The sequence below is a fragment of the Colobus angolensis genome, unplaced genomic scaffold (genome assembly GCF_000951035.1).
Source record: "Colobus angolensis palliatus isolate OR3802 unplaced genomic scaffold, Cang.pa_1.0 Scaffold183, whole genome shotgun sequence".
NCBI classification, from domain to species: domain Eukaryota; kingdom Metazoa; phylum Chordata; class Mammalia; order Primates; family Cercopithecidae; genus Colobus; species Colobus angolensis.
Window position 1 is genome coordinate 5553440 of NW_012114966.1, and position 17290 is coordinate 5570729.

The 17290-nt window shown below is 40.3% G+C and overlaps 1 protein-coding gene across 2 annotated transcripts in view; it reads right to left on the bottom strand.

Annotated features, from left to right (window-relative positions):
* Nucleotides 1–7968, bottom strand: part of PRELID2 (PRELI domain containing 2) — a 70506-nt gene extending 62538 nt beyond the window's left edge. Inside the window, exons 1-4 of one of the 2 annotated variants that reach the window (XM_011939764.1) lie at nt 7760–7968; nt 4541–4598; nt 1420–1493; nt 859–891 (exon numbers count right to left, since the gene is read on the bottom strand). In XM_011939764.1, the coding sequence (XP_011795154.1) occupies nt 859–891; nt 1420–1493; nt 4541–4586 (153 nt within the window). In that variant the 5' untranslated portion in view covers nt 4587–4598; nt 7760–7968. The remainder of the gene's footprint in view (nt 1–858; nt 892–1419; nt 1494–4540; nt 4599–7759) is intronic. The other variant, XM_011939765.1, reaches the window with a different exon arrangement.
* Nucleotides 7969–17290: the final 9322 nt, after the last annotated feature.

Sequence of the window (17290 nt, forward strand, 5' to 3'; positions counted from 1 at the left end):
CCCGTCTCGGCCTCCCAAAGTGCTGGGATTACAGGCTTGAGCCACCGCGCCCAGCCTGCCTTTTTAAATAATAGATTCAGAGTGAGTATACAGGGCAAAGGCAGGGTACACACTCTGGAAAAAGCCAGTAATAATTTGATGCTACAGTGCAACAGTTTTACCATCTGGAAAAAAGAAAGTTCATTTTCATTGTCATATCAGCTTTATTACACTGAAGAATGTGACAGTCTTTTAATTCATGATAAGGAAGTGATGGAAGCTGCCATTTGTTCCACATACAACACAGCAATTTAATTTGCAAGCTAGTCGGCAGGAGCCAAGCCGGGTTCCACATTTGATATGGTTTGGCTGTGTCCCCTCCCAAATCTCATCTTGAATTGTAGCTCCCATAATCCCCACATGTCATGGGAGAGACTCAGTGCAAGGTAACTGAATCATGGGGGTGGGTTTTCCCATGCTGTTCTCATGACAGTGAATAAGTCTCATGAGATCTGATGGTTTTATAAAGGGCAGTTCCCCTGTACACACTCTCTTGCCTGCTGCCATGTGAGATGTGCCTTGGCTCCTCCTTCCCCTTCCACCATGATTGTGAGGCCTCCCCAGCCATGTGGAACTGTGAATCCATTAAAACTCTTTTTATTTATAAATTACCCAGTCTCAGGTATGTCTTTATTAGCAGCCTGAGAATGGACTAACACAACACCACACACAGAATCTCTCTCAGGTTGAAACTACCCTCTGAGACCTGTTTGAAAGGGCATATCCAGATGCTTTCCTCTGACTTCCTCATAGCTCTGAAAGGACTCCCACTGAAAATCCGTGTATGGGTCAAGCAATGTGATTAAAATTTCCACTCACCTTTTTCCAACAAAGAATCACCAGAGTGCTCTTCTTCAAAGAGAGAAAACAATTTGCTATCATGAAGATTTCATCATCAATGATATTACTTTAGAGAAATACACATAAAGACAACAGAGGGCATGGAGAACATTATTCTCTGGTAAATAGCTGTTATCTCTGATAGTGAATTAGAAACTGAAGCTTTTCTCTTTCTTATTAAAGATGAGACTAAATGTTTACAATCTTCCCATTTCTGATCATTCTCACCTAAGAGTCATTTCTAATCATGAAAAGATTAGTCACTTCATGCAAAATGCCAAAAGTATCTTTAAAGTAACTGCACAACATCTCTATGTCCATTAAGCGTCCTTCACAAGACAGAGAGACAAAGTATCTCCAGTGGCATCTGCTAAAACTGAGGTTGGATAAGAAAGAGCTTTCTTCCTCAGAAGGCTGTGAAGTAAAAGGAGGAGGAAGTTTCTAATGCTCCTTTATATCAGAAAATGCTGTTCCTTTTCATGACTATTAAAAAATACTCAATGTTACAACAACTGTGATTAAACTTTAAAATGAACTTACCTTCCTTAAAATTTCTGGAACCACATTCTGACAGATTGCAATCCTCTTTCTGTAGATGACCCCTGTTGATTCATCTAAAAAAGAAAATTTTTTATACACAAAATTTGAGGAAATGTGTTCTTAGTGTCAATAAATCTTGGGGGGCTTTTTGTTGTATTTTTGTTTTTTGTTTTTTGTTTTTTGAAACACCCAGGCTGGAGTGCAATGGTATGGTCTTGGCTCACTGCAACTTCCACTTCCAGGGTTCAAGCAATTCTCCTGCCGCAGCCTCCCGCAATAAATCTTTTAAAGTCAATCTCAATTTTCTATTTGCAGAATTCCTACAGAAAATGTTTAATTCAAAATTCAGTTTCCCTGACACTTTTCTGGGCCAAATCAGATATTCCTTATCTGTGATAAAGGAATAAGGGTACAACAGTAACTCAGAATGCACACTCCAATGTCAAGGATGAAATAATCACAACCACTCGCTGCTCTGTACTATCCATGTCAGTGCCCCAATGACGATGACCAGTGGGACTCCTGCTCAACTCCAAAGAGAATGTTTAAACAAAACAGGGGAGAACCTGATGCTGCTACCTTCTGTACCAAACTTTCAAGCACAGATATCTGGCTACAAAATTTAAACCTATAATTCATTTTACTAGCCACATTTATGTCTCATAAGGGAGTAGACTTCCTATTGTTACCAGCAGCAAATTTGTACGCGTCTGCAGCAACCTCAATTCTGGCCTCCTCAGAAGAAGGAATTCGACTGAGGGGCATAAGGCAGAAGGAGGGACCAAGACAAGTTTTAGAGCAGGAGTGAATGTTTATTATAAAGAATAGGAAATTGCTATTCCTATTCTTTTTATAAATCTTCCTAAACAGGAAAAAGCTATTCCGGTTCCTTTAGAATGGGAATGAAAGGAAGGAAAGGACACTTGGAAGACAGCCAAGCGGGCAACCTGAAAGGCAAGTGTGTGGTCTGACCTTTTGACTTGGGATTTTACGCGTTGGCATACGTCCGGGGTCTTACATCACTTCTTCCAAATCCTGAGATCTTATCAGAAAGCTGCTGATCATCAGTTTCAGGTGTTTTCTATCTATTAGGAGCGTGCCTTTGCCTGATGCCAGCTGTGACCTATTATTACTTTAGTCAGACAGTTAACAACCGCCTGACCATCACCTGATGGTCACTCAGCACTCCTGGGTGGGTGCGTGCGTGCGTGTGTGCGTGTGTGTGTGTGTAAGTCCTCTTCCGTGTGTGTGTAAGCCCTCCTCTGTGTGTGTATAAGCTCTCTTCTGTGTGTATGTGTGTGTAAACTCTCTTCTGTGTGTGTAAGCTCTCTTCTGTGTGTGTATGTGTAAGTCCTCTTCTATGTGTGTGTAAGCTCTCTTGTGTATATGTGTGTAAGCCCTCTTCTCTCTCTCTGTGTGTGTGTGTGTGTAAGCCCTCTTCTGTCCTGCTCATACTTGACTAGCTACCTACTGTAACACTAGGACTGCAACCATTTTGCTCTGTGATGAAGTTTCCAGAATTAAATCAGGGATGTAAAAAACAATGTTAAGAAAAAGAAAGGCAGAGGCAGAGAAAAGAATAAACTGAAGTGCAGTCTTCTGCTTTGTGAATCACTGTGACTTAGCCATGCTGTTACAGGTTTTCTCAAAGCTCTGGCTATAGTAGTCCCAACCCTTGATGCAAAAACCCTGACTGCTCAGAAGCTGTTGATACAGTGCCAACCCCTCTGCCCACTGGCCCTGCCTTTGGCCATCTCATCCAGTGTTTGCTTCACACATACTCAAAATGGATTAGCCACTCTCAATGGCAAAGATGCCTCTGACAATGATAGAAATTATAATTAACATTTCAATTTAGAATATGCACAGTGTTCTCGCATTTGATCTTCATAACAACCTAAAAACAAGATTATTTTCCCATTTGACAGATGAAGAAACTGAGGCTCTAAAAAGTTAGGTCACCAAGGTAGTAATGAAATCAAGATTTGAAATCCAGTTTGTCTGATGACAAATAACAAGTTTCTCCCACACTGCAGGTACATGAGAAAACATGTTTAATATATCTATATGGTTATAAAAGTACAGAAAATGCATATACAAGCAAAAGGCAGTTATGTTTGCCAAGCACAGAGAGGGCTCCAGAGTCACACAATGAACAGTAGCATCTCATGATTCCTAAGAAGGCTAAAGGGCAGGCTGGACCTAGGCCCCAGTGTCTCCAAAGCTTTGTACATTGACTATGTGCATTGTCACAGCTTCCTGCGTTGCCCAGTTCTCAAGTTTAAACATTGACACTGATAATGGTTTTTGCTGGAGATAGGGATAACACAGAACAGAAGAGATTCCTATGCTCTAGACCAGGAATCAGTAAACATTTTCTGTGAAGAATCAGATGTTAAATGTTTTGTGGGCAATAAAGTCTCTGTGGCAACTGCTCAACTCTGCTGTTATAGTGAGGAAGCAGCCATAGATGACATGTAAACAAATGTGACTATGTTCCAATCAAACTTCATTTACTAAAACAGGCAGCACGAGCCATAGCTGGTCAACTCCTGATTTAGTCAATGCTAAACCACATTGCCAAGTAGTTGTGATTCCATAAGCAATCACTTTATGGTCAAATCTCATATTTAATCATATGCATTTTTCTATCTACAAAATGATATAATAGTCTACAGCCATGTGACCTTGAGTAAGTCACTTAACTTCTCTGTATCTCAGTTTCTCCATGCATTAAATGAGTAGTCTAATACTTATCCCACACACTGTTCTGAAGATTAAATGAATTAATAAAAGTAAGAGTACCTGGCACATATTAAGGGCTCAAAAACATTAGTGGTTACAATCATATATAGCTCAGTGTTGTCATCAATTATTAGTTAGAAAGTGACAAAAAGCATCAGCAGGCCTTTTACTATCGTAAATCCTGGTGCTCTACCTGCCACACCTTTCTAAGTCACCTCAAGTACAGAAATATACATGTTTAACAACTAATAATGGAAAGGAACTGTAGGTGAACAACTTTTTAAAAAACCTAATAGGCCACACACACACATACACACATCTTTACAAAAATCACTATCATTTAACGATCATACAAAAAACTGTACAGAGAACTTACCTCTTTTTTCCTCCGTGATTTTTACAGAGAGGACATTTTTATCCATGGGGTTGGGGTACTAAACAAAAACATATAAAAAAGAACTACCATTAATCTTCTACTAAGGTGAATTATTTAGTAGTAACCACAGCTGTTTGCAGGACTAGTAAATATTTTCCAAGAAACTTCTAAACAAAGCCCAGTTTTGAATCATGGATCTTAATTTTATAACTTGGGCCTAGACAAGTGAGATGCTATCATCATCTCGACTTACATGAAATCTGGGGAAAACCTTCTTTAGATCCAACCTAGCCTGAGGGGGATGAGCTTAAGCTAATCAGTAAATAATAATAGTATTAATATTGAACCAGCCTGACATAAATCAAGAGTGTTCTTTGAGTTAGGCACTGTACTAAATGCTTTCCTTGCACAATCTTGTTTAAATCCAACAGCCTGTCTGTTATAACTGATTTATGTGATATCATCATCCCCATCTTTCAGATATGGAAACTGAATGAAGACTAGATTGCTTAGGGTCACCCAGCTGGCCCCTGGTGGAGCCAGGGAATTAAACCAGGCCTGTTTAATATAGAGTGGACCTCTTCACTATGATCTAATATCATTGTCTGGTGGCTGGGTTAGCATCACAGTAGGATAATCATAGAAGTATGCTTTGCTAGGCACATAGTAAATGCTCAATAAATATTTAACATGCTGATTTAATTCCCCTGAAAAGCAATTTGGCTGTGACAAGGTTGATAATAGCCACTGCTTTTGTCTTAGGCAATTTACATACTTTAGATACATTAGCTCAGTTAATTCACAAAACCATTCTAAAAGGTGTTACTTTTTCCACTTCATATATGAAAAATAAGACTTAGATTAATTAAATAATTTGCTCAAATTGTCCAGCTAATGAATAGTGTATCTGGGGGTAACATAATGTACCCCCTGATACTTTCTGCCAGCCTACAAAGCCTGCCCACCAAACCTACCACTAAATCGCCTAAGAGTTAACCTAACACAATCCTTTCCATTACTCAGATGTGAAAAGAGAGTCACTGGGAGCAGAAGTGACCTCCTAGAAGCCACAGGACAAGGTAGCTGCTGACCTGAGCCTACTAAGCCCCCTTGGACTCTTTTCCCTGAGGTTTAGCGATGTATCATGTGATCAAATCTGAAAAGAAAATTAGCAAGAAGTCTTATCCATGACATCACAAAGTGTTGAGCAGAAGGCAAGAGCAGCAGGCAGCCTGATGGGAGAAAGAAGAAAGGCCCCTCACTTTGCAAACTTGAACTTTAAGTTTTCCGAACCCTAGGAAATGAAACACAAAACTCTGACTGTGGGTCTCCACCCACAGCAGGTGTGTGTGTGTGTGTGTGTGTGTGTGTGTGTGTGTGTGAGATATTGATTTATTAACAGATTTTTCAGGGAAAGGGGTTCATCATTTTAACACATTCTTAAAGATATCTATGACCCCAAAAGACAGTAGATTAGAACACAGGCTCTCTGAGGGCAGGAATACTGTCTATTTCAGTTACTCCTATATCTCCACCAGCCAGCGTAATGCCTGGCACACAGAAATCACTCAGTCAATATTTTCTGAATAAAAAATTTGGAATATAAACCTCAATGACCTCAGGGATCAATTTGGAAAATGAGCCTGCCTTCAGTCAGAAACCAATCTATGAAGAGAGCAGTGGCTCAGCTTTCGGCAACCTCAATATCTCTTCATGTTCCATGCTGGTAAACTCTGTTATTCACACTTTCATCCTGGAAACTGCAATCTTGATAACTGATGAAAAACTTAGTTTTTAAAAATCTATTTATTTATGGCCGGCCACGGTGGCTCACGCTTGTAATCCCAGCCCTTTGGGAGGCCGAGGCTGGCGGATCATGAGGTCAGGAGATCGAGACCATCCTGGCTAACATGGTAAAACCCCATCTCTACTAAAAAATATCAAAAATTAGCCGGGCACAGTGGCAGGAGCCTATAGTCCTAGCTACTCAGGAGGCTGAGGCAGGAGATTGGCCTGAACCCAGGAGGTGGAGCTTACAGTGAGCCAAGATTGTGCCATTGCACTCCAGCCTGGGCCACAGAGCGAGACTTCATCTCAAAAAAAATACATATATATATATATATTTATTTATATATTCATTCATTCATTCATTTTAGCCCTAGGGGAAAAAAAATGCTTGGCTGGGCATAGAGGCTCATGCCTGTAATCCCAGCACTTTGGGAGGCTGAGGCGGGCGGATCACTTGAGGTTAGGAGTTTGAGACCAGCCTGCCCAAAATAGTGAAACTCTGTCTCTACTAAAAATACAAAAATTAGCCAGATGTGGTGGTGCACACCTGTGGTCCCAGATACTCAGGAGGCTGAGACAGGAGAATTGCTTGAATCTGGGAGGCGGAGCTTGCAGTGAGCCAAGATCATGCCACCGCACTCCAGCCTGGGTGACAGAGTGAGACTCTGTCTCCAAAAAAAAAAAAAAAGCTTGGAACTACAATGATTGCTTTCTTGAAGTTCAGCCCTTCCAAGTTACATGCCCATGACAGAGGGTCAGGTTTAGACACTCTGCTCCTCAGCAAAGGAGACTTTCGCTTACACAGTACCCCTAAAGTAAGGGAGATATTTGAGACTCACACAGGTCCTCTGAATTGTGATTATATGTGTGTAAATTGTAACATGTACACTAAAGTAAAATGGGCTTATCTCGTTTACTACAGTTCTAGCTTGTTCATTACATACCCATAAATATATATTGACTGAATATTATAAATTCACCATAAGTTGTAGGAAGATGACTCAACTAAACTGTACAGGACATTGAAAATGTAATCACCAGGGAGACATGGTGATCAAATTTTGCAAGTTCTGATTACTTCACTAAGTTATCAGAGAAATTCTTAAACATTATAAACTCAAATACTTCACACTTGCATAATTTTTGGAGTTGAAGAGCCATGAGCCTCAAGTTTCCATAGAAAAATAGTAGAAGAAAGTAGGGGTTTCTTTGCAATAGCTAACTGCCGTATTATGAAAGGCACGTATTTCAACCTCTTTAAAGATTTACTGAACTGAGGCGCCCCCTACCTGGCGTTACTTGAAATGATCTGACGCCATCTCGTGGTAACTTGAATATTCATGTTTTAATTCATGAAAATTTACCAAAACTCCCATGAGAAAGAGTTGAAAGAGGGAAGGTTTCTCAGAGGTCAACACCAGAAACACTTACCTGAGAAGAAGACAGGAGCAGGTGGCCAGGTTTTTCTGGACACCTTTTCAAGCACAATCCAGTATGATTGCAGAATTGATCAAGCTAAACCAGGATCACACCCATCAAAGACTTACCGAGCAGCTACTGTGTTTATGCAAGGTGCTATCCTAGAGAAGCCGCCATGCACATGATCTCATTCAGTCCTTCTCAAAGCATGGAAACCTATCAAGTATTAATGCTATAAATATAATAGTATAAAGCCTGCAGACAAGCAGGGTCACACTGGGATTCTTCAATCACCATTTCATACTAGAGACTCTCATGAAAGCAATGTGATCTGAAGACCCAAATATCTGCCAAAAGTCCTTGTCTTTCTTGATCCTGGCTCAGGTGATCACAAACTGCAGTGTGCATGAGAATGATCCCACAGGCTGCATACATATGCCATGTATGCTATACTACTTTATGGATGATTTAAGGTATTTTTAAAGGTATATTTGACTTCATTTTGCATATCCTTATAATTTTTACTTTCTTCACAGAATGTGTAAACTAACTCATTTTCCTTTCCCCAAGACATGAAGCTACTGCAAATACCACTGTATATATCATACGTATGTTACAGTCTAACAAGGGTAAAATGTAGACTCTCCTAAAGCTGTTGTATCAGCTTGCTTTATTTTTTACATATTAAAAGATAAGCCAAGAACTCCATAATACTGGGCGGGGGGAATAAGCATTAAAGCAAACACATACATATAAAAAGAGTCCAAGAAACTGAGTCCATCTAATTACAGAAATAATATTCAATATGTTTCTGGGAGAAGCTTCATGAAGATATAACAATTAGCATTCATATTTGCTGAGGGAAAAAAATCCATAAGCTTTCAGAAAGCCTACTCTTAAAAGAGTTATTAAAATATCAACTTTCCAAAAAGCTCAGAAGCCAATGCCTGTTTTTTATAACATTTTCTCCCCCTCTCAGAAACAGTCAATGACATCCAAAGGAGTCACTGTCTACCAATTTTCAAATGAGGTTACCCGAGAGAGTACAAGGAAGCAGGTGAGTGACAGATCTGTCTGAAGAGTCCTGCAAAGAAGGCAAAGAAGACCTACAGTCAGTATGGTATATTAACATACGCGTGTTATAAGCATTAGGGGAATCTGTTATCTAGGCTGCTGCCAAACATGTACATGCAAAGAGATGGGGCTGCTGAAAAGAGATTTGGTGTTTAGCAGCAGAAAAACATCACCATGAGCTATGCTAAATTCCTTTTATGAACTCCACACACCATAGTCTATCTCAGAAGAAAAGCAAAGTTGATTTTGTACCAAGACGAGATCAAGGACAAGACATAATTAAGTTGAAAAGTATTTTGAATTGCTGTTCATTGGTCTTTCAATAGGATGATGAAATAGAAAGAATAAAGGGCAATGAGCCAAGACATGCAGACCACAACACTGCCATCTGTGAGGCCAGGGTGATGAACCACCAGGTGACCATTCGAGGTCCTTCTGGCCAGGAAAAGCTATGATTCCAAACAAAGGCCAACCAACAGCACATTAGCCTCTTTCTTTCAAAACTGGCCCAATAATCAGCAATGGCATAGTGAAAGTTTTGAAAAGACAGTTTATCATTGTAACACAGAGGAAAATCCTCTTATCACAACATCAAATGTATGCATAAACCCAGTGCAGCTAAAGATATGCTACAAATAACTGCCCAGCACTCTTCAAAATCACCATGGTCTGGAAATGCAAGGAAAGACTGAGGAACTGTCCTACACCGCAGGAGACTGGCAGCTAAATGCACTGTAGGGGCCTGAACTGAATCCTAGACTGGAAAAACAATATTAGTGGACAATTGGCAAAATCTAAATAGGGTGTATAGGTTAGTTAATAGCATTGTATCAGTGTTAATTTCCTGGTTTTAAAAAGTATACTGTGGTTTGGAGAAGCTGGAAAAACGTATATGGGAATTATTTGTTTTGCCACATTGTTTTTGAAATGGTTTATAAGTCAAATTGTTTCTAAAGGAAAAGTTAAGAAATAAAAAACAAAATTAAAGACAGGATGTTGGGAAATGGTGAATTTTAGAGCCCAAGAGATCTGAATTGGAATGTCATCTGTGAGAAGCTTGGACAAATCATTTTAATCTGCCCTAGTTTCTTCATCTGTAAAATGAGAATAAATAATTCCCTCAAAGAGTTGTTACAAGAATTAAAGGAAACAATTTAATTACAGTATAATACCTAGCACTGTGCAAGTAGAAAATAAATGTAGCTGGTTTTGCTACTAACAAATGAATCAACACTTTTGAAAACTTAAAAAGCTTCAAGACTTCGGTTTTTACCTTGCAATTTACTGTGGTATGGCATTAAATATATTGCTGGCATCTATCTGCAATCCAAAAATACTTAAACAATGATTTTTAAATGATTAGAAGATAATATATCTGATTTTCCTAGACTAATAAATAAAAACTCACAAGCTCATACTTTACCAGTTCAGAATTTGTGTAAGATACAAGGCCTCCCTGACACTTCACTCCGCACTAGCATTAGGGAAAGGGCTGCACCAGAGAAGTGAGAGTGCTAGAGAGAGTATTTACTTGGTTTTAAAAAGGCAACTGTTTCTAAATAGTTTAAATGCTTTCATGGGATTTATAGTTAAAATATAAATCTAGCCCCATACTATAATGTAATGTCTGCCATATGCCCCCGAGAAAGGGGGCATATCATTTCATGATAAAGGTGTCATGAAAACTACTATATCCTCCTCTGTCCCTTTTGACAGTGAACTCCTTGAAGACAGGTCCATGTACTTAGATAGTGAAAAAATTCTTTTTTTTTTTTTAATACTGGGTCTCATTTTGTCACCCAGGCTGGAGTGTAGTGGTGTTGCAATTACAGCTCACTGCAACCTCTGCCTCCCAGCTCAAGCGATCCTCCTACCTCAGCCTCCTAAGTACCTAGGACTACAGGTGTGTGCCACCATGTGCAGCTAATTTTGGTGGCGGGGGGGGGTTGTTTGTTTCTGTGTCTGTGTGGTTTGGAGTGTTGTTGTTGTTGTTGTTGTCGTTAGAGATGGGGTTTTTGCCCTGTTGCCCAGGCTGGTCTTGAACTCCTGGGCTCAGTTGACCAACCCACCTCGGCCTTGCAAAGTGCTGGGATTATAGGCATGAGCCACCATGCCTGGCCAATATCTTCTATCTTTTATACACTGATTAAACAGCAATCTCCACTAGATAAGTTTCTAAGCATATTTACAATTATTCAAATGGCATTTAGAAAATATTCCTAATTCAAATGTGTACCTTTATTCACGCTCACTCTCCCCTTTATTACTCTAAGTTAGTAAAGATTTCTGAGGCCACTTCTCTCAGCTTTTTATTTTCAGGCTCATGAAATCAATGCAACAAATTATTGTTGTTGTTGTTGTTGTTGTTGTTATTCAACAAGTACTTTAAAAGAGCCTACTGAGTGCTGAAATTAAGCTAGCTATGTTATGTGCAACTGTATGCATTATCCAATTTAATTTCTACAACAACTCCAGAAGATAGTGATTACTATTCTCATTTTGTAGATGAGGAAATCGAGGCATAGAAAAATGAAATGACCTGTCCAAGCTCACAGGGCTAACAGCGCTCCATCCCTGTCTTCCCCACCCCATCCGATGTCAGAGCCCACATTCTGCACATCTGCACCATTCTCCTTTACATCATGCCTAATCTTCTAGTGGAACTGAGGACAGGAAGATAAAAGTGAAGAAAGATTAGTACAGCATGTGACAAAAGATAAATAATCATTATGTTAAACTAGGCCTATGGTTTATCAAATCGTTTATTTTAGAAATGCAGGTTCACCCCCAAATATTTCTGGAGCTTTGCAAGGAGATATGTTCCACACATATAAGTGTCAGATTTGCAAGGGAGAAAAGATAGGATCAGAAATGGAAACATTATTAATTACCCAATCAACTTTCTACTCTAAATGGAAATAGCCATTCATAAATCCCCTTTATGAGCTTAAGAGTAAACATTCAAACCATTTTATTCAGCACACCAGGCTCCCAGCCAAAATAAATAACACCCAGGGTCATTCTGTTGAAGCAAAGAAATTATTAATATTTTAATCTGTCCATTTTATTACAGTACCAAAAGTAAGGACATGTTTCTGAATCCCACACTGACTTCAATCTAAAATTGCATAGGGCTAATCCGCAAAAGAGTTATTTCATTCATTCATTCAACAAGGATTTGCTGAGCACCTACTATGTTCCAGGATCTCTTTGGGTACTTGGGATACATCAGAAACAAATGACAAAAATCACCACCTATGAAGGTGATACTCTATTCACTACGACTCTTTTGACCACAGCATAAAAAGAAAATCAGCCTTGCAAAGGTAAGAAAAATCTTTACTTCTCTGGCCTCATTTAGATATAAACAATAAAACCCAGTCAATATAATGGCTCTCTGGATCCTTTTTAATGACTTTAAATTTCAGGCAGATGAAATTTAAGAAGTTCTCTGAATCCAGGTCATGAAAGGCAAGCCCATTAGAAAGGTCTAAGTGAGATTCCAAAGAAGACCTATTTTCCACACTGCTACATTTGTCTATGCAACTTTGTGTTCTCTTTGTAGATGATTTTAAGTAAAAGGAAGGAAACAGTGGTAAGTGATGAGAGCTAGAAAGCTAAGAGTCGGCCGGGCGCGGTGGCTCAAGCCTGTAATCCCAGCACTTTGGGAGGCCGAGACGGGCAGATCATGAGGTCAGGAGATCGAGACCATCCTGGCTAACACAGTGAAACCCTGTCTCTACTAAAAAAACACAAGAAACTAGCCGGGCAAGGTGGTGGGCACCTGTAGTCCCAGCTAGTCGGGAGGCTGAGGCAGGAGAATGGCATAAACCCGGGAGGCGGAGCTTGCAGTGAGCTGAGATCCGGCCACTGCACTCCAGCCTGGGCGACAGAGCGAGACTCCGTCTCAAAAAAAAAAAAAAAAAAAAGAAAGAAAGCTAAGAGTCACACAAAGAAAGAAACCAAAATACACTGTCAAGTGCATTGACACTATAGTTCTTGGAATACATACAGTTCAGCATACAGTACAGTTATTCATTAATGAATAAACCATTTTGGGTTCCATAACATTCCTCCATGAAGCATGTATTGAGAAATACTATATTTCACGAACGAAGAGTATCATATTGTTTGTTTTCACAGTGTCATTTAGCTTTGAAAGCATGCAGCTAATATTTTGCCTGTGGTATTCAACAGGCAGATGTAAGAAGAGCAAACATTCTTCAGGTTTTAAAAACAGTAGTATATTATAACTTGGAAGGCAACTGCTAACAAACCAAAAAGCCATAGATCAGTAGATTTGATTTAAAATAGAACTTCTTCAGTGCTAAAGCAGCTTCAAACATACCATTGTGCAAAATCAGATTAAATACTTCCCAGGGATCCTCAAATGATTGTCCCTTCTGCCAAGTGCTTTCCTTTGAAAAAAAAAAAAATCATAAAGACTGAAAGAAAAATAAAAGCGTATTTTGCCAAAAAGATAATTATTACTACCTTAGGTTTATAAAAAAAAAAGCTTATGCTTTTCAAACTGTTAACACATTTGATATCCTCACAACAACCCTGGAAGGTAGGTGGGGTAGGTGGCATTACCATTTTCACAGAGGAGAAACTAGGGCTTACACAGTTGTGATGTTACTGACTGCACAAGGGCTCCTGGTCAAGTGGGCCCATGGGCACAGGACTGCACCCACCTAGAGGAAGGAGTACCATTTTCTAATTTGCATAAATAGTCTCATTTGTTTTCCACCAGCCCTATGAACTGTGAGCTTATGGACTGGACCCCTAAAAGATGCCTTTTCTAATTTGGACAAGGACACAGTATAGGATGGTGAAAACTGTTTTCCATGGCCACCCAACCTAACAGTGAAAGCATAATGATCAGGATCCAGGTCTACTCAATTCCAGTTCATGGCTTTGAATAACATAAGGGGAAAATTCACCCAGCAAATGGATTTACTGACATCTTATAAATAGCCACGTAGCTCCTTCCAAGAAACCTCTGAAGGATTCCTTTATGAATGAATAGAAAGAAAGGAAGTACAGTGACATGCATCATGTTAACACTGTTCCATTACTAGACCTTTAGTCTCCAAATGTTTGTCTCTTGTTTTCCCAGTTCCGCCTTCCATTTCCCAGTTCTGATATTCCCAGTTCTGCCTTTCTCAGTTCTGCCTTTCCCAGTTCTTCCCTTCCATAGTTCTTGTTCACTATGTACCAGGTACTCTGCCTAATATTTTATAAGAATTTACAACAGGTTCTAACTGAATATAGCTATATAAGTGACCTCAGCTATACCACACAGCACACAAAAACCAACCACATGAGCTTAGTCAACTCACAGAATTGTGAAAATTAAAAGCCTGTCGTTGGTTTAAGTCATTAAATTTTGGAGTGGTTTGTTACATACCAATAGATAACTTAAACATTCTGTGTTCTCACCCTAACATACATCCAAGTTATATCTTTATATTAGGGACAACAGATCCACACAGCTAAGCAAACACCGAGAGAAGACCGTGAACAAAAGAAAACAGATTGAGCACAGCAAAGTTTTTTGGGCTTTTTTGTTTGTTTTTGTTTTTGAGATGAAGTCCTGCTGTGTCACCCAGGCTGGAGTGCAATGGCGTGATCTCGGCTCACTGCGACCTCCGCCTCCTGGGTTCAAGTGATTCTCATCTTAGCCTCCCGAGTAGCTGGGATTACAGGCATAGGCCACCACACCTGGCTAATTTTTTTGTATTTTTGGTAGAGATGGGGTTTCACCATGTTAGCCAGGCTGGTCTTGAACTCCTGACCTCAAGTGATCCACCAGCCTCAGCCTCCCAAAGTGCTGGGATTACAGGCGTGAGCTGCCGTGCCCGGCCAGCAAAGTTGATTCTGAAATGCTGTATTCCCTCAATGATCACTGCAAGTACCTATTATATGCAATGCAGCAAAGCCTGGTGACTAAGGGTGTGAGTTTGGATCCATGTGTTAAAATACTGGCTGTCCTACCTGCTAGCTGTAGGAACCTAAGAAAGACACTTGGACTTCTCTGGTCCTCAGTTTCTCTATATTGTAAAATGGAAATTAATCATAACTACTTCCTGAGGGTGTTGGCAGCAGTAAACATGATAAAGTATGGAAAGCACACATGAGCGCACATAGACACACACACCACGCCACACCACACACCACACACCCAGTCTTCCTAGGAAACTTCTATTCATGCTTCAGCCATCATTTCACAAGTGCCACTTCTTCAGGGAAGCCTTTCCTAAAAATCACCCTGTCTGACTTCAGCAGGCCTCCCTGCTATATTCGAGCACCACGTATTTTCCTTTTATAAGTACACAGCATCAATTTGAATTTTGTGTTCATTTGCTCATCATTTATTTATGTTAATCTCACCCACTACACACCATCAGTTCCATGAGAACAGGGTCTGTGGTGACCTCCCACATTTTTCTAGCACCTAGCACAAAGCTTGGCACACAGAAGTTAAATCTATTCAACAAAAGAAAAGCATTTTCCAAAAGCTGACAATGCACCAAGACCTCCATAAATGAGAACTTGGCATTGTGTTATGTGCTTCCGCAGGAGTGAGTCTCGCCTTTAAAAACCTGAGAATCTAATGGGAAACACAACACGTACAGAAGTCACCATCTGACACTGCAGAAGGTCAGCAAGGCCTGGACAGAGTGCCCTGAGAGTTCTGAGAAGGTGGAGATCGACTAACTCTTGATGATGACAATCCAAAAAGACTTTACAAAGGAGCAGTGGCATAAGAATACCCAGACTCCAAAGTGCCAGTCCTAACAAAAAAATTAGGTGTTGGCTGTTACTTTTTGGGTCCAGAAGCCTGGCCTAAGGCAAAGTCTACAAAAGATCTGTAAATCATTCTTTCATTCATTTATTCATTGATCAGGTTTTTATTAAATACCTAGTAGGTGCTAGGCACTAGTCTAGACACTGAAAATCAATGAACATATCAGCAAGCTGACATTCCTTCTAAAGAGGCCCCCTATAGCAAAAAAATGTTAACCAGTGTCCTCCTCATTCCTCTGTGACCAGGGCTACCGTGTCACCTCCTCTAATGGAGGCTATGCCTTATCGTTTAACAAATAACCTTCATCTTCCCAGCATCTCCCTTAGTTTGGCTTCCGGGTTGCATATGAAGTTCAATGTCCCGTGGCTGCTAACCAAGGCAAACTGCAATTGTTGCAAATCTTGCTTAAGAAAGTGAAAACTGAAGGGGACCTTAAAAGATCTTCTGGTACAACCCCTCATCTTATAGATGTGGAAACTAAGGCCTAGAGAAAAGACCCTCGGCCAAGGTCACCCAGAGAACTAACCACACATAGAACCAGAGTCCAGGAGTCCCACTTCCCAGGCCTGGGCCCTTTCGATTTCTCAAAGACATTTTCCATTTTCCTATTATCAGGACCCACAATCCTAGAAACAGTCTTTAGGATTCAGGGTCACTCAATATTGAGGAAGAGTTCATTACTTGTACTGAAATCAGTTGTAGTAATACAAACAACAATAACATTTTAGAGCCCTAACTAAACATCAGTAGCAGTGAGAAAAAGAAAAATAGCTCAGAGCAGATTGTGTGAGTTACAGTGAAATACGCAAAATCGATCAAGCCCAGAGGGACAAGAGTATAGGACTTCAGTGATCCCCTCCTCACCCAACCTATTCCTGCGACCAACCTATTCTTGCGAGCCCAATTTTGTTTCTGACCAGTTAGATGCCTTACCCATTATCTTCCAGTTCCTGGAATTTGTTATACAAAGAACAATATACAGCCTCAATAGTTTACATTATTTTAATATAAATTCTTGGTAAACTACTTAGGAACCGCTTCTTATTCTCCTTTAAAAACCCACTTTCGACTTCTGCTCATCAGAATGTGTACTCAGGGCACCTTCACTCCCAGGATGCAGTCCTCAAACTTGGCTCAAACAAACTCTCTTTTTATGTTGATTTTGCTTCAGTTTCTTCATTTAGGTCATAGCTGTGATAAGCACTTTACATAAGTTACCTCATTTGGATCCTCACAACAATTCTATGAGTCGGTACTATTATTTTCCCCATTTTACAGATTAGCAAACTAAGGCACAGAGAGAGTAAGCAACCTGCACGAAGTCCCACAGCTGTTTAATAACGGGAAGTGGAGAGGCGGCAGAACGATCATACTGAGTAAACCAGGATGACTGCCCAATGGCCTCCCCTCGCTTTTAAGGGGTCAGTGATGAACGGGAAAGCTCCACACGTCGGTCATCTGTAACTCCACGGAGTTCGCTAGCTGGCATTCCCCGAGGCTCTTACTGAAAGGAAAGCCTTTTCTTTCAGCTGGGGCAGGTGTGAACGTGATGCCAAGCACGGCGCCTTTTCCCGCTCCCTGTAAGGGGAGTTTTCGAGGAAATCCCTCTCGACCCACACATCCCTGAAGCAAAGCCCGCGGCTGGAGAGAGAGACGGA